Below are 18,108 nucleotides of genomic sequence, written 5' to 3' on the forward strand. Positions count from 1 at the left end.
GAGGGGCCTCCGCCTCTCCCCAGGGTCCTGGGAAGGAGTAAAATGTCCACAGTCCTGCGTGGCTGCAGTCAGCGAAAGCTCTTAGCACCCTCCAAAACCCGAGTGACCCCAGACAGTTCCAGTCCAGTCTGCCTTCCCTCTCCCGGAGCCCAAGGTGAGTGGCTGCTGCCAATTTAGCTTCTGTCTAGACTCTGAGTTGTGGAGCCTTCTGGGAATTTTAACCCGAGGGCACTGCTTCCAGCCAAGGGTGCCGTGGCTGTGGCACCAACCGAGGGCGTTGCACTCACCAGAAACCCCAGGACTGAGCCGCAGTAGCAGGACACTGCCGAGGTGGCTGCAGCTTCCAGCAGAGTCCCCTGGTCCCCCGAGTTTGTGCGGCACCAGCTGAGGGCTTAGCACGCAGAGTTTGCAGGACTCAGCCTCAGTAGCAGCGTCCCGCCGAGTCCCCTGGTCGCAGCCAGTCCTTGCCAGCCCATGCGGCACCAGCCGAGGGCTTAGCAGGCAGCAGAGTTCCCAGGACTCAGGCGGGGTCTCAGCCGAGGTGGTAGCAGCAAATTCCCGCCGAGCCCCCTTGTCCCCGCCCAGGCCGCTGTGGACCATGGGCTCCAGGCCCCTTCTCGTGTCCTCACAAGCCTACCAGGATTGAGTCAGTTTCCCTGGTTATGTGGTCCTCCATGGTGTCTTTCGGTTGTCCCTTCCTGAAGATTTGCCTTTATTTTCGTTCTAAATCCAGTTTGGTCCTGGGAGATGGTCTGTGTAGCTCCATTCACTCCACCGCCATTTCTCTCCTCTCATCCTAGCCTTTTCTGAAAAGTCATCATATCCTTACTATACTTTTAATTTTTATTTAGAGTATACTCTTTCTACTTATAAAAAATAAAGTCTGTGTAAAACAGTATACCATATTACGCTGGCAGCAGCCCTGTATATCTCGGGTTTACCCAGTCTTTTGATGGCATCACTTTCTCTTGTGCTTGATTTAATCTTGTGTTGTTTTGTGCAGTAACATGCTATACTATATTTGTAGCCTAGGAGCAATAGGCTGTACCATATAACCTACGTGTGTGGTAGGTTAGATCATCTACGTTTTGTGTATCTGCACTTTATGATGTTCACTAGTGAAGAAACCACCAAATGATGCATTTCTCAGAATGTATCCCAGTTGTTCAGTGGCTTTTGACTGTACCACAGAGATAAAATGTTTAAGGAATGCCTGTGGATGAGACCCAACCTCACAGTTTTATTGTAGGCCAACCCAGCCCGCTGTGCCAATCAAAGTGTGTGACATGTGGGATAACTTGTTTCCACATTAATATGTGAATCGAGAACAGTAATGAATTCAGAGTAAGTGTTTGTCCTGCTCCTGAAATCTGCATATGCTTGGTCAGTCATGCTGACCAGCTCGTGCAGCCTTTGCCCAATAGCAGTTGAGAGCTACTGTCCTGCTGCCTGGTCGCTAGCAGAGATGCAAGGCTTTCTGTAAGGAACAAATCCAAAGCTATGTAGCCATCCTCCAGAGACAAGCCATCAGAACGAATGACTTTCAGGAAATATAATTTTTAATTCTTAAACAATTAACAATGAAGATGAAGTAGTAAATCACAGGAGAGAAAAATACATTTCTTACTATTGTACCTAAAGTAATTTAAAAATGTTTTTTATCACAAAATGCATGCCATTTGTTTAAAACATTCTCAGATGTCCTTTCCTCGCCTCTTTTTTAGGATATAGAGTACATACGATCCCATTACAATATTGAAGATTTCATCTACTTCAGTCACCACCAGCGTGAAGAACATGGACACCTGTATCACTTTGCCTTGAACCCCATTTTTCGGCACTACACCAAGTTTTTTCTGAAGGAGATCCTCCGTTTAGGGTATAAGTCCTGTCTCTACTACCCTATTTATCCAGCTTCCAGGGAAGGCAAGGTAAAAAATGTTGTAACTCACTTTTCTGACAGATCATTGTCACAGTGTCTTTTGTGTTGTGTGCCATACATATTTTATTCCTTCCTGGCCTGATGGACTTTGATTATAGTGTGGCTTTGAGTTTCAAATGGCCATATTGAGTTTGGCCCTTATACTACAGTGAAAGTTCAGGGTTTGAATTTCTGAAACAATTACAATCAATATAATTAGTAGAACATTTTCTTGGTTTTTCCTTATTGACAAAACAGAGACTAAAAACTATGCAAAAATGCTCCAACAGACATGTGAAACAAATTCTTTCTTTTGTTTAAATCCTCACCCAAGGATATTTTTCCATTTATTTTCAGACAGAGTGGGAGGGAGAAAGAGAGAGAGAGAGAGAGAAACATCAACGCAAGGGAGACACATAGATTGTTTGCCTCCCGCACAACCCAACCAGGACCAGGGACCGAATCACAATCTGCGTACGTGCCTTTGACCAGAATTGAACTTGCAATTTTTTGGTTCATGGGCCAACGTTCTAACTGCTGAGCCAAATGGTCAGGGCTAAATTATTTCTTATGGTGATTAGTAAAAAGCCAAAATGATCCTAACATTTTCTTTAAGCAAAGAACGTTTTAGTAATGAACTCATAAGAAAAATCAGTTCAATCCCATAAGATTGTTGTGCTATCACAGCATTCCAAATAAGCACTATAATCACCCATATAAAAGTGATGGATAAAAAGTGGAGATTTATGATACTGATTTAACCTTTATGTAGGAAATACCTATATAACTCTGCATAATACTGTCATACTTATGTAGATAGTGCTTTTCTAATGGACACTGATGTGTATACATTATGTACGTGTGCATGCACAGATAGCAAGCTCTTTATCTTGCTTTCATTTATCCTGCTTTAGTCTTTTTCATAGCACTTTTCACTAGCTAAAATGTTATCTTTATCCAAGAAGGCAGAGATGTTTTTTGTCTGTTCAAAGCTCTATCCCAGGGCCTAGAAGATCTCACTTACAGGGTAGTGCAAAAGTAGGTTTACAATCGTTCAAATGGAAAATAATGCAATAATTAATAAATGATAATACTGCAATAATTAATAAATGATAATACAATAATAAACTCTGTTTCACGTACTCACAATCATAAACCTACTTTTGCCACACCCTGTGTATTAGCACACACACACTCAAATACAGTGTCCTGGTTGTTCCATAGGGCCTATTCAAGCTGGATTCCCAAGGTGTTGTTTCCGGCAAGTTGTTCTTTCATCACTGACAGCATTAATCCTTAGACTGATGGCCACTCTAGGGGTGGTTAGATCAACAACTAGACTAGGTAGAAATTGTCCTGTCAGATCCCATTCATCACTAAAAAGTGTCTCATGCTCACCTAGAATCTTTGATGTTGTTATATTTCTTCTTATTTACCCACAAGTAAACTAAGTAGATTTTTTAAATTATCTTACTTATTAAACTTAAAAATATTCTAAAGTGTAATAGTACACTCACATAACAAGAGCCTTTTGGAGAATACAAAGGGAATGGGAAAGAAAGAAGGAAAAGCATTAAAAATAGTTTTATCGAGATATAAAATATGCTTTAGTGATGATTTTTTAAAATCAAAATGCAGCCCTATTTTAGTGTAAATACCCTAGGTTTTAACTTAGTGCAATGGGAAGGTGACAGTTGTGTTGGAAAATTCTGGTCCTGCACAATTTCTTTTTAGTTTGCATTTGGCCAGTTGCCAATTTGGTGATCTTCAGCTTGTGATATTAAATTCTCATGTTTTATTCATGATGTTGCATGCTGCTAGAAAGTTCTTTTGTATAATAAAAATAGTATATTAGACATGTTATTGCATGTTTATATATTTACCTCAATGGTATAGATTCAGAATGTGTTATGCACTATTTCATATAAGAAGTAGAAACACATTTGGAAACAGGTTTCCTCAGTCTGTACTTCCAGCTGATTCACATATATACATTTAAACGATGTTAAGAAACAGTACCAAATAATTTAGGTAAAATTTTTCAGATGCTGCTGTAAATAAATTCCTAGTTGGCAGTAGTAAAAATGAGCTTTTAGCTCACATTATAAAGATGGTTTTCTCCACATCCTCCTTCCAAAACATGTATGGAGAGATCTTCCAGGCATAAAGACAGGGCTCAGGCTGGGAATTCCTGGGTTCTGTTTTTCAGTGGGTAAAGTCAGAGCTTGAAGTCCAGTGGTGAAGGATTTTAGAAGCTCTTAAAAATGCCTGGGGACTGTATTTAGAATAGGAAATAAGTCACATGTAAACCATCTTACTTATTAAACTACATTTACAATTCAGTTTTACTTTCTTTACTTTCCAGCTTAAATACAACAAATATATCTTTAAGAATGTTGGTTTCACAGTTTAACTCTTGAGGTGTAAATGATTGAAACACTGAGTTAATTTCACTAAATATCCTAAGAATTCATAAATGTGAAAGAAATAAACATCACCATGTTCAGTTTTCTCTGCCAAGTTTTAAAAATTGAGTAAAATTAATATTTAAAGCATTCTCCAAAAACATGATTTATCATAGTTCATTTCAGTAAGCATAAATTCAAGTCATAATTTAGTATTAATGTAAGTCAAAATAATATGATCTAATTCCTCCACCTACCCCCACTTTTCAGTTTCATCATTTTATCTCAAAACACATTATCAACAGAGGTCCGGCTGAAGTAGCTGTGCTTTCACTAACAGGATTTTCACATCTGTGTTCAGTTGCCTTTAGATGACATTTTTATCTATGTGCCTCCTTAAAGTAGCATGTGCCAAAGACACAAAGGTTAACAGGACTCAGATAACACAGCTTAATGGGGTCAAATCAAGCTGATTCATGTTCACTATGGAGAATAATATCCTCCTGGGGAAAATACTTGTACTGAAAAATCCCATAAACCAAACCACTTGTTTATCTGTCATTCCCACAGAGATAGTAATGTAATTACTCTTGTAATTATCTTCATTAGTGTCAGGCATTATCTACAATTCATTCCTCTGCTCAAAGAGTCTGTTTGTTTATTTGCTGGGTTTTTCCCCTCTCCGATTTGGCCGAGTTCAGATTTTGTATTTGTGAAGTCACACGCAGGCATCTGTGCTGCGATGCTCTGACATTTTCTCCCCTAAAATAGAGATTGCTGTCTTGCAGTTCCAGAGCTCTTACGCCCACTCCCTGACATCCGCCCTTCATTGCTTGGTTCCCGTGCGACCACGACGACAGATTGTCTATCCTCTGGAAAAGCTTGGCATCAACGCTCCATCAAAGGCGGTCTCCAAGGATCCGGTGGGTAGCCAGGCGGCAGCAGGCGGGAGGCACAGTGCCAGCTTGGGCGGGCGTGGCAGATGGGGTGGCAGCACTGACTTCTCAAGAGCAGGCTGCTTCTTAATTACAGGCAGCCTGGTGCTAATGCCCTTACAGGGGTGCCCTGCAGAGCTCCCCTGCAGTCTTTCCCCTCAGGTGGTTATTTCACAGTAAGCCTAAAATAGGAACCTCGTGATCCCTGGATCCTTCAGTAACAGGCCCTACGGTACGCTCACATACTCAGCTCTGTCTCAGGACAAGTGGCCTGGAGTCAACCTCCCAGCAGTTTTATTTCCCCTTGTTCAAAGGTAGATTCTCCCTTTCCATCAAGTTTTGCTTTCAAGGTGGTCACTCACAATTTGGACAAAGCTAATGCAGGAAATTGAGCTGGCTGCATTTAAGATGTTTGGGTCTGAGTCCTAAGCTGGGTTTGTTAACTCCTCTGCTAGGAGTCAGGATGACTCACAGGAACACAGTAGCTGCTCTGGGGTGGCTCAGAGGTTTGACCTTAACATGAATGGCCTCACAACGCTCTTACTACCAGAACAGGAAAAGGGATGGACATAAAACCTTAAATAGAAGTGAACATGTACACACAGCCATGAACATGATTTTGTCAAGTGAACTATAAGTAGACTTGTAGTGTTTGAATAATACACTTCTACTTAAAAATAAGTTAAAAGTCCCTCAGTGGGCTGACAGTTATACATGTGAGAGAACAAAAAGGAAAATGGAAAGTTTAAAGTCTCCAAACATTTAGCCAAGCAGTGGCTCATCAGAGCTGGATGTGCTCAAATAAACAATTCACGGCAATGCGTCACTGCCCCCTTTTTATATACAGGTGCCCTGACGGAGTCCTCCACCCATACCACCTAGAGCCAGCTGCCTCCTGTAACCAAGGCTGCTTTTAGTCCTACATTTATATACTTATATTTCTAAGATAAAAGATAAATTTATATTCATTTTCTGACAAGTTCTAAATGTATATTTCAGAAGAGACCAGAAATAAATAGCAATTCTTCCCCCCTCCCAACTCTTTACTGTGGGAAATGTAAGGCATATACAGCAGAAGAGAGATTCCTATAAAGCAGGGCTTCTTATTCTGTCTGTGCGGAGGGGCATTGTCTTTACTGTACAGTCCATCATAGATTGGTAGTTTTGTAAAAAGTGAATTCCTTAAAAAATGAGATTTAAAAACAGCCAAAATTCAGGCTTAATTATGTTGTTATTAGATTTAACAGACATAGAATTACTCTGTTCAATTTCTATGAAAGCTTCTGAATGATTTTCTCAACCTGTATACTTACATCTTCATAGACCAGTGATAGTTTGTGGATGGGCACCTGTCTCAGACCACATGTTGCATGGCACTGAAACTCCCATGTGCTCGACACTACACTAAACAATGTTCAACTCTTGGCCAATTTTGGATCTTCTACACCCCCACCCACTTCTCCTTCATCTCTTATAATTTTGAAGCAATCCCCAGGGACACATAATTTCATCCAAGATCAAAGGTGTGTTCTCAGGTAGCAGGACCACAGCATGGAAGCTCAAACTCTGTCCACTCTAGAGATAAGAGTGCCAAGCCCATCTGGAGAACCTTTGGGATGGCCACCTTTGGGATTTGTTTGTGTGTGGAGATCCTGAGAAACAAGTCTTTTGGAATGAGAGCTAAGACCCACATATTTGGTGCAAAGAGAGCTTTTGGGTCAGGGAGGGTGTCTTCATCTGTATCTGTCACTGAAACACAGCTTATGTCAAGTCATGAAGGGGTTGCAGGAGAAGGAGCTGCAGGTGCAGAGTATATGGATGCAGCTTCTGTGTCAGATCAAGGTAAGTATGAGAGATGCTTTTCTGCAGTCACTGCTGAGACACTTTCAAGTATTGATAGATCATATGACTGAGCCAGAAGCCTGCACACATCAGGGGCAGCCTAAGACTCCAGTGCCTTCAGCCAATCCTCTGATAACATGAGTGGTAGGGCTCGGGTTGGTGGGGAGGAGTACAGAGCTGTTAAATGAATATCAAGTGCACTGTTTTACTGAACATCAGGAGCCTCTTCTCCCCACCTTACCCCAAACATTCAGAGTCTGAAACTTTGAGGTGAACTGGAGCTTCAGGTGGGGAGATAGCCAGAGAAAACATTTTGTTTTCTTTATTTATTTATTCTTACTTTATTTTTTTGTTACAGATGTTTCTCCTTTTTACCCCATTGACACCCTCCTCCCCACCCCACCCTCGCCCCGTCCCCAGCTTTGTTGTCCATGTCCATTGATTATACATACATGCATATAAGTTCTGTGGTTTATCTCTTCCCACTCCACCACCACCTCTGCTGAGGGATGTCAGTCTGGCCCCACTTCCATGTTTCAGGGTCTACTGTATTCCTCAGACTGTTATGTTCATTATATTCCGTATATAAGTGAGATTATGTGGTATTTGTCTTTTTCTGCTTGGCTTATTTCACTTAGGATAATACTTTCCAGGTCCCTCCATGTCGTCTCAAAGGATAAGATATCGTTCTTTCTCAAGCTGCATAGTACTCCATTGTGTATATGTACCACTGCTTTTTTATCCATTCATCTACTGATGGACACTTGGGCTGTTTCCAGATCTTACCTATTGTAAATAGTGCTACTACAAACATGGGGGTACATATATTCTTCCTCATTAGTGTTTCAGGCTTCTTACAGTATAATCCTAGAAGCGGGATCACTGGGTCAAATGGAAGTTCAATTTTAACTTTTTTGAGGTAACACCATATTGGTTTCCATAGTGGCTGCACGAGACTGCATTCCCACCAGCAGTGTATTAGAGTACCCTTTTCTCCACACCCTCGCCAACACTTGTTGTTTGATGATTTGTTGATGGCGGCCATTCTGACAGGTGTGAGGTGATAGCTCATTGTTGTTTGAATTTGCATCTTTCTGATGATTAGTGATATTGAGCATTTCGTCATATGTCTCTTAGCCATTTGTATGTCCTGTTTGGAGAGGTGTCTATTCAGCTCCTCTGCCCATTTTTTAATTGGGTTCTTTGTCTTCCTTTTGTGGAGTTGTATGAGCACTCTATATATATTAGAAATTAAACCCTTATCTAATATATCATCGGCAATGATGTTCTCCCATTCAGTAGGTTGCCTTTCCATTTTGATGATTGTTTCTTTGGCTGTGCAGAAGCTTTTTAGTTTGATGTAGTCCCATGTGTTCATTTTTTTCCTTTGTTTCTGTTGCCTTAGGGGATGTGTCAGTGAAAATTCTGCTGCATATGATGTCCGAAATTTTGTTGCCTACATTTTCTTCTAGGATTGTTATGGATTCACGGGTCACATTTAAGTCTTTTATCCATTTTGAGTTTATTTTTGTGTATGGTGTAAGTTGATGGTCTAGTTTCATTTTTTTGCATGTAGCTGTCCAATTTTCCCAGCACCATTTACGAAAGAGGATGTCTTTATTCCACTGTGTGCTCTTACCACCTTTGTCAAATATTAATTGAGCATATTGCCTTGGGTCCATTTCTGGATTCTCTGTTCAGTTCCACTGGTCTATATGCCTGTTCTTGTGCCAGTACCAGGCTGTTTTGATTACAGTCACTTTGTAGTATAACCTGATATCTGGTATTGTGATCCCACCTACTCTGTCCTTCTTTTTCAAAATTGCTGTGGCTATTCGGGGACTTTTTTGGTTCCATATGAACTTTTGAAGTATTTGTTTTAGTTCTGTGAAATATGTCATTAGTATTTTGATGGGGATTGCATTGAATCTATAGATTGCTTTCGGTAGTATGGACATTTTAAAGATGTTAATTCTTTCAATCCATGGACAAGGTATGTGCTTACACTTTTTTGTATCTTCCTCTCTTTCTTTTTTCAATGTCCTGTAGTTTTCTGCAAATAGGTCCTTTACTTCTTTGGTTAAGTTTATTCCTAGGTATCTCAATTTTTTTTTTTTTTTTTGCCACGATATTAATTAGGATTGTTATTTTAGTTTCTCTTTCTGTGAGTTCATCAAAAATGCCATTGATTTCTTGATGTTAATTTTGTATCCTGCTACTTTTCCAAATTCATTTATTAAGTCTAGTAGATTTTTCATGGAGTCTTTAGCATTTTCTATGTATAGTATCATGTCATCTGCAAATAATGACAGTTTCACTCCCTCCTTTTCATTTTGGATCCCTTTTATTTTTTTCCTCATGTCTGATTGCTGTGGCTAAGACTTCCAGTACTATGTTAAATAAGAGTGGCGAACGTAGACATCCCTGTCTTGTTCCTGTTCTTAATGGAAATGTTTTTAGTTTCTGCCCATTGAGTGTGATCTTGGCTGTAGGTCTTTCATATATGGCCTTTATTATGCCGAGATATGATCCCTTTATTCCCACATTGCTGAAACTTTTTTTTTTTATATCAGAAATGGATGCTGGATTTTGTAGAATGCTTTTTCAGTGTCTATTGATATGATCATGTGGTTTTCATTCTTCATTTTGTTTATGTGGTGTAACTCATTTATTGATTTGTGAATATTGTACCAGCCTTGCATACCTGGAATGAATCCCACTTGGTCATGGTCAATAATTTTTTTTGATGTATTGCTGGATCTGATTTGCTACTATTTTGTTCAGGATTTTGGAATCTATGTTCATCAGGGATGTTGGCCTGTAGTTTTCTTTCTTTGTAGTGTCTTTTTCTGGTTTGGGAACTAGAATTATGCTGGCCTCATAGAACAAGTTTGGAAGTCTTTCTTCTTGCATTTTTTGAAATAATTTGAGGGGAATGGGTGATAGTTCTCTCTCTCTTTTTTTTTTTTATTTATTGATTAATTTTTGTTACAAATGATTCTCCTTTTTTTCCCCCACTGATTCCCCCCTCCCCCTTCCCTCCCTGCCCCTTCCCCAGATTGTTGTCCATGTCCACTGTTCATGCATACATGCATATAAGTTCTGTGGTTCATCCCTCTCTCACCTCCCCACTCCTTAGGGGATTGTCCTCAAACTGTTATGTTCATTATATTCCACAAATCAGTGAGATAATATGAAATTTGTCTTTCTCCGTTTGCCTTGTTTCACTTAGGATGATACTTTCCAGGTCCCTCCATGTAGTCTCAAAGGATAAGACATCTTTCTTTCTTACCGCTGCGTAGTACTCCATTGTGTATATGTACCACAGCTTTTTAATCCATTCGTCTACTGATGGGCACTTGGGCTGTTTCCAGATCTTAGCGATTGTAAATAGTGCTGCTACAAAGATGGGGGTACATATATTCTTTCTGATTGGTGTTTTATGTTTCGTAGGGTATATTCCTAGAAGTGGGATCACTGGGTCAAATGGGAGATCAATTTTTAATTTTTTGAGGTGACACCATATTGTTTTCCATAGTGGCTGCACCAGTCTGCATTCCCACCAACAGTGTACTAGAGTCCCCTTTTCTCCACACCCACGCCAACACTTGTTGTTTGATGATTTGTTGATGGTGGCCATTCTGACAGGTGTGAGGTGATACCTCATTGTTGTTTTGATTTGCATCTCTCTGATGATTAGTGATGATGAACATTTCTTCATATGTCTCTTAGCCATTTGTATGTCCTGTTTGGAGAGGTGTCTATTTAGTTCCTCTGCCCATTTCTTAATTGGATTCTTTGTCTTCCTTTTGTGGAGTTGTATGAGCACTCTATATGTATTGGAAATTAACCCCTTATCTGATATATCATTGGCAATTATGCTCTCCCATACAGTGGGTAGCCTTTCCGTTTTGATGATTGTATCTTTCGCTGTGCAGAAGCTTTTGAGTTTGATGTAGTCCCATGTGTTCATTTTCTCCTTTGTTTCTATTGTCTTAGGTGATGTGTCAGTAAAAATTCTGCTGCATATGATGTCTGAGATTTTGGTGCCCACAGTCTCCTCTAGGATTTTTATGGATTCATGAGTTACATTTAAGTCTTTTATCCATTTTGAATTTATTTTGGTGTAGGGTGTAAGTTGATGGTCTAGTTTCATTTTTCTGCAAGTAGCTGTCCAATTTTCCCAGCACCATTTATTAAAGAGGCTGTCCTTACTCCACTGTATGCTCTTGCCAGCTTTGTCAAATATTAATTGAGCATATTGCCTAGGGTCCATTTCTGGGTTCTCTATTCTGTTCCACTGGTCTATATACCTGTTCTTGTGCCAGTACCAGGCTGTTTTGATTATGGTGGCTTTGTAGTATAACCTGAAATCTGGTACTGTGATCCCTCCAACTTTGTTCTTCCTTTTCAAGATTGCTGTGGCTATTCGAGGCCTTTTTTGGTTCCATATGATCTTTTGAAGTAATTGTTCTAATTCTTTGAAGTATGCCGTTGGTATTTTGATGGGGATTGCGTTGAATCTATAGATTGCTTTGGGTAATATGGACATTTTAATGATGTTAATTCTCCCAATCCATGAACAGGGTATGTTCTTCCACTTTTTTACATCTTGCTCTATTTCTTTTTTCAAAGACCTGTAGTTTTCTGCGAGTAGGTCCTTTATCTCTTTGGTTAAGTTTATTCCTAGGTATCTTAATTTTTTTGCCGCAATGGTAAATGGGATTGTTTGCTTAGTTTCTCTTTCTGTGAGTTCATCATTGGTGTATAAGAATGCCATCGATTTCTTGACGTTAATTTTGTATCCTGCTACTTTGCCAAATTCATTTATTAAGTCTAGTAAAATTTTGATGGAGTCTTTGGGGTGTTCTATGTACAGTATCATGTCATCTGCAAATAATGACAATTTCACTTCCTCCTTTCCAATTTGGATTCCTTTTATTTTTTCTTCCTGTCTGATTGCTGTGGCTAAGACTTCCAGTACTATGTTAAATAGGAGTGGCGAAAGTGGGCATCCTTGCCTTGTTCCTGTTCTTAAGGGAAATGCTTTTAGTTTTTGCCCATTGAGTATGATATTGGCTGTAGGTCTTTCATATATGGCCTTTATTATGTCTAGGTATTATCCCTCAATTCCCACACTGCTGAGCGTTTTTATCAGAAATGGATGCTGGATTTTGTCAAAGGCTTTTTCAGCATCTATTGATATGATCATGTGGTTTTTATTCTTCAATTTATTTATGTGGTGTATCACATTTATGGATTTGCGAATATTGTACCAGCCTTGCATCCCTGGAATGAATCCCACCTGGTCATGGTGGATAATTTTTCTGGTGTATCGCTGGATTCGATTTGCTAGTATTTTGTTCAGGATTTTGGCATCTATGTTCATCAGGGATATTGGCCTGTGGTTTTCTTTCTTTGTTGTGTCTTTTTCTGGTTTTGGAATTAGAGTTATGCTGGCTTCATAAAACGAGTTTGGAAGTCTTCCTTCTTCTTGAATTTTTTGAAATAGTTTGAGGAGAATGGGTATTAGTTCTTCTTTGAATGTTCAGTAAAACTCCCCTGTGAAGCCATCCGGGCCTGGGCTTTTGTTTGCTGGAAGACTCTTGATTACATCTTCAATTTCTTCTGTTGTTATTGGTCTGTTCAAGTTTTCAATCTGTATCTGATCCAGTTTTGGGAGACTATGTGTTTCTAGAAATTTGTCCATTTCGCTTAGATTTTCGAATTTGTTGCCGTATAATTTTTCATAGTAGTTAACGATCTTTTGTATTTCTGTAGGGTCAGTTGTTATCTCTCCTGTTTCATTTCTGATTTTATGTATTTGGGGTCTCTCTCTTTGTTTCTTGGTCAGTCTAGCTAAGGGTCCATCAATCTTGTTTATCTTTTCGAAAAACCAGCTCTTTGTTTTATTGATCCTCTGGATTGTTTTTTTGGTCTCTATGTCGTTTATTTCTGCTCTGATCCTTACTATTTCCTTTCTTCTACTTGCTCTGGGGTTTTCTTTTTGTTTACTCTCTAGTTCTTTAAGTTGTGAGGTTAGGTAGTCTATTAGAGATTTTTCTTCTTTTTTGAGGTAGGCCTGTAGTGCTATGAACTTCCCTCTCAGAACTGCTTTTGCTGCATCCCATAGATTTTGTATTGTTGTGTCCTCATTTTCATTGGTTTCCAGGAAGTTTTTGATTTCTTCCTTGATTTCCTCGGTGACCCATTCATTGTTTAATAACATTCTATTTAGCTTTCATGTATTCAAATGTCTTTGTATGTTCTTCTTGCAATTGATTTCTAGTTTCATACCATTGTGGTCTGAGAAGATGCTTGTTATAATTTCAATCTTCTTGAACTTGTAGAGACTTAGTTTGTGCCCTAAAATGTGGTCTATCTTTGAGAATGTTCCATGTGCACATGAGAAGAATGTGAATTCTGTAGTTTTGGGGTGTAGTTCTCTGTAGATATCTATTAAATCCATTTGGTCTAGTGCTTCATTTAGAGTCTCTGTTTCCTTGCTAATTTTTCGTCTAGAGGATCTATCCAGTGATGTGAGCGGGGTGTTGAAGTCCCCTGTTATGATTGTATTGCTATCGATTTCTCCTTTGAAGTCCTCCAATAGTTTTTTAATATATTTTGGTGCTTCTATATTGGGTGCATATATGTTTATCAAGGTTATATCTTCCTGTTGGATAGATCCTTTCAATATTATGTAGTGGGCTTCTTTGTCTCTAGTTATGGCCTTCAATCTGAAGTCTATTTTATCAGATATCAGTATTGCTACCCCAGCTTTTTTTTCTTTTCCATTTGCTTGGAAGATTTTTTTCCATCCCTTCACTTTCAATCTATGTGAGTCTTTTGTTGTGAGGTGGGTCTCTTGTAAACAGCATATAGATGAGTCTTGCTTTCTTATCCAATCAGCTACTCTGTGTCTTTTTATGGGAGCATTCAGTCCATTTACATTTAAGGTGGTTATTGATATGTACTTATTTATTGCCATTTTTGTTTAGTGTGGTTCTATTTTTCTTCCCATTTCTCCTGGTAATTACAACAGTCCTTTTAACATTTCTTGCAGTGCTGGTTTGGTGCTAATGTACTCCCTTAGCCTTATTTTGTCTGGGAAGCTCTTTATTTGACCTTCTATTTTGAACGATAGCCTTGCTGGGTAGAGTAGTCTTGGATTCAGATCCTTGTTTTTCATGACCTTGTTTACATCATGCCATTCCCTTCTGGCATGTAGTGTTTCTTGTGAGAAGTCACCTGAGAGCTTTATGGGGTTTCCTTTGTAGGTAACCTGTTGCTTATCTCTTGGTGCTTTTAGGATTCTCTCTATGTCTTTAATTTTTGGCTGTTTAATTACTATGTGTCTTGGTGTGGGCCTGTTTGGGTTGTTCTTACTTGGGGCTTTATGTGCTTTTGATCTTGAATGCCTTTTTCCTTCACCAAATAAGGGAAGTTTTCTGTCACTTTTTTAAAAAATATATTCTCTATCCCTTGCTCCTTTTCTTGTTCTTTGGGGACTCCTATGATGCAAACATTATTCCATTTCCAGTTGTCCCACAGTTCTCTTAAGCTGTCTTTCTGTTCTTTAATTGTTTTTTCCTTTTGGTTTTTTGATTGGTTGATTTTTTCTAACCTGTCTTCTAATTCACTGATCCAGTCCTCAGCTTCCCCTATTCTGCTTTTTAGACCTTCCAATGTGTTTTTCATTTTTGATATGTCATTTTTGATCTCTTCTTGGTGGTTTTTAATTTCCAATTGGCTTATTTTCAGCATCTCTATGTCCTTACTCATGCTGTTGAGCTTCCTCAAGATCATGGCTCTGAATTCTAGCTCTGTTAACTTGCCTAACTACTCCACATTGATCTCCTCTTCGGTGGAGGTCTCTTGTTCTTTGATTTGACTTTGTCTATGTTTCACCATTTTGGCTATCACAGTGGCCTTTGGAGCCTGTCAAGTTTTCCCTGTGGGTGTTGGTGTTCTGCTGTTTGTGGCTCCCTCTCCTGGGTTTAGATGAGTGAGGAAGGACCTACGTTAAACACCACTGTCAAGTCTTACTTTCCTGGTTAAAGTTGCTATCCCAGGAAAGGTACTGTTATCCTCTAGCTTTTTGCCTGGAGGCTAGCTGTGGAGGTTACTTGATGAGTTTTGGGTTGTCAATTGATTGAAAAACTCCCTCAGGTGCTCAGCACAAGGGGATTTCCCGAGGGTGGGGCAGATGCTCATTGTTAATGAGCCTCAATTATCATTTTAATGGTCCACAGGGTGGGGTTGGATCTCTGAGGGAGGGGCTGCTGCCTCTCCCCAGAGCCCTGGGAAGGGCAAAATGGCCACTGTCCTGCGTGGCAGCAACTCAGCAAACGCTCTCAGTGCCCTCCAAATCCCGAGTGTCCCCACACAGTTCCAGTCCAGTCTGTCCTCCCTCTGCCGGAGCCGAAGGTGAGTGAGTGGCTGTGGCTTTTTTAGCCTCTGTCTTGGCTCTGCACTCTGGAGCCACTTGGGTATTTGCTCCGAGGGCGCTGCTCCCAGCTAAGGCCGCTGCTGTCTGTGGGCTCCCAGCCCCTGTCTTGCGCCTTCGCAAGCCTACCAGGATCGAGTCAGTGTCCCTGGTTATAGGGTCCTTGCAAGCTGCTTTTCTGTTGCTTTTTCCCGTCAATTTGTCTGTGTTATAGTTGTAATTCCAGTTTGGTCCTGGGAGATGGTCTGTGTAGCTTCCATTCACTCCGCTGCCATTTTGGAATCTCTCACATTTTGTTTCCTTTAAAAGAAATCTATAGTTATTTCCCTGGTTGTTATGAATGAAAATATTGCTCACATTTAATAACCTTTCTGTGGTCATGTCAGTGTTCTGTGTTCCCCCCAAAACCCCAGTTTATTTTAGGCTATAACAAATGATAGATTGCTGAAATTCCTGGACCAGAAAGACAACCACTTACCCACTGTGTTGAGCTAATGATTGGTACCTGTTATGTTGTGCTGTGTTGTTCATTGTATTGAGTTTTAAGAAGCACTTTTACTGCTACTTGCTATACTCATTCTTCAGAAGATTTTTTAAAAACTTATTTTATTATTGAATGTGTTACAGATGGTCCACCTTTTTTCTCTATTGACCCCCTCCTCCCTGTTCCTGCCACCCTCCTGCCTTTCTGAACACTGTAGTTTGTGTCCACTGGTTATGCATATAGGCATATAAGTTCTTTGGTTTATTTTTTCCCACCCATCCCCCTTCCCTTTGAGGTTTATCAGTCTAACAACCAATTTGTACTTTTTTTTGTTAAATCCTCACCCAAGGACATTTTTGCATTTATCTTCAGATAGAGTGGGATGGAGAGAGGGAGAAGAGAGAGAGAAACATCAATGTGAGAGAGACACATTGAGTGATACGTGCCCTTAGCAGAAACCAAACCCAGGACTTTCTGGTCTGTGGGCCGACGCTCCAACCACTGAGCCAAACTTGGCCAGGGCCAATTTGTACTTCTTAATCCCTTCACCTTTTTCACCCATTTCCCCAACCCCCCTCCCATCTGGCAAGTTACAAAAAGTTCTCTGTATCTAGGAGTCTATTTTTGTCCTGCTTATTTATTTTGTTTGTAGATTCAATTGTTGATAGATATGTATTTTTTGCCATTTTATTGTTCATATTTTTGATGTTCTATTTCTTCAAAAAGACCCTCAAACATTTCATATAATACTGGTTTGGTGGTGATGAACTCTTAGCTTTTTCTTGTCTGGGAAACTCTTCACATGTCCATTGATGCTAAAGGATAGCTATGCAGAATAGAGTAATCTTTGTTGTCAGTTCTTGCTTTTCCTCACTGTGAGTATTTCTTGCCACTCCTTTCTGGCCTGCAAAGTTTCTTTTGAGAAATCAGCTGACAGTCTTATGGGAGCTCCCTTGTAGGTAACTAACTGCTTTTCTCTTGCTGCTTTTAAGATTCTCTCTTTGTCTTGAACCTTTTGCTTTTTGATGGTGATGTGTCTTGGTGTGGGCCTCTTTGGGTTCACCTTGTTTGGGACTCTCTGTGCTTCCTGAACTTATATGTCTGTTTCCTTCACCAAGTTAGGGAATTTTTCTGTCATTATTTTTTTAAATAGGTTTTCAATTTTTTGCTCTCTCTCTTCTGGCAGTCTCATGATATGAATGTTGGTATCCTTGAAGTTGTCCCGGAGGCTCCTTACACTATCCTTATTTTTTGGGATTTTTTTTTTTTTGTGTTTTGATTTGCTGTTCTGACCGGGTGTTTTTTGCTTCCTTATATTCCAAATCGATGGCTTGCTTCTTGGCTTTACCAACTCAACTACTGAATCTCTATAAATTATTCTTTATTCCTGTTAGTTCCTCCTTCATTTCTGACTGGTCCTTTTTTATGCTCTTCAGGTCCTCACTAAGTTCACTGAGCATCTTTATAAGCAGTGTTTTGAACTCTGCATCTGTTAGATTACTTATATCCAATTTCATTTAGTTCTTTTCCTGGGGTTTTGTTCTGTTCTTTCATTTGGGACATGTTTCTTTGTCTCTTCATTTTGGCTGATTTTCTGTGTTTGTTTCTAGGTATTAGATGGAGTAGCTATGTCTCCTGCACTTCCTAGGGTGGCCTATTTTAGTAGGTGTTCTTTAGGATCCAGTGACACAGCCTCCCTGATCACCCCAGCTGTGCCCTCAAAGTACACCCCTTGTGTGGACTATATACCCTTCTGTTGTAATTGAGCCTTGATTGCTATTGGCACGTCAATGGGAGGGATTTACTCAGGCTGATTAACTTCAAGGACTGGCTGTGCCCACTGATCACTGACCTTTGACTACCTTGGAGAACCACCTGTGCAGGGGCCTTCAAGAGCAAGACTTAACTTTAACAGGGTTCTGGTACCCACTGAGTCCACTCTTTGAGTGTGTGGCTTGTGGAGGTGGTTGGGTGGTGATGCTTCAGCATGGTCTGAAGCTGTCCACTGGGTGTGCTGGCTCTGGGGCAAGATCAGCCACTGCCTGTGTTATACCTGGAGCCACTAGACATAAGCT

At 40.0% G+C, this 18,108-nt stretch overlaps 1 protein-coding gene across 1 annotated transcript in view; it reads left to right on the plus strand.

Moving 5' to 3' along the window:
• The window catches only part of CFAP61 (cilia and flagella associated protein 61), a 551,989-nt gene that overhangs the window by 226,346 nt on the left and 307,535 nt on the right, over positions 1 to 18,108 (plus strand). The window contains exons 15-16 of the mRNA XM_036245530.1: positions 1,725 to 1,931; positions 5,115 to 5,249. Of these exons, the coding sequence (XP_036101423.1) occupies positions 1,725 to 1,931; positions 5,115 to 5,249 (342 nt within the window). The remainder of the gene's footprint in view (positions 1 to 1,724; positions 1,932 to 5,114; positions 5,250 to 18,108) is intronic.

Source organism: Molossus molossus, unplaced genomic scaffold (genome assembly GCF_014108415.1).
Source record: "Molossus molossus isolate mMolMol1 unplaced genomic scaffold, mMolMol1.p scaffold_m16_p_6, whole genome shotgun sequence".
Classification (NCBI taxonomy): domain Eukaryota; kingdom Metazoa; phylum Chordata; class Mammalia; order Chiroptera; family Molossidae; genus Molossus; species Molossus molossus.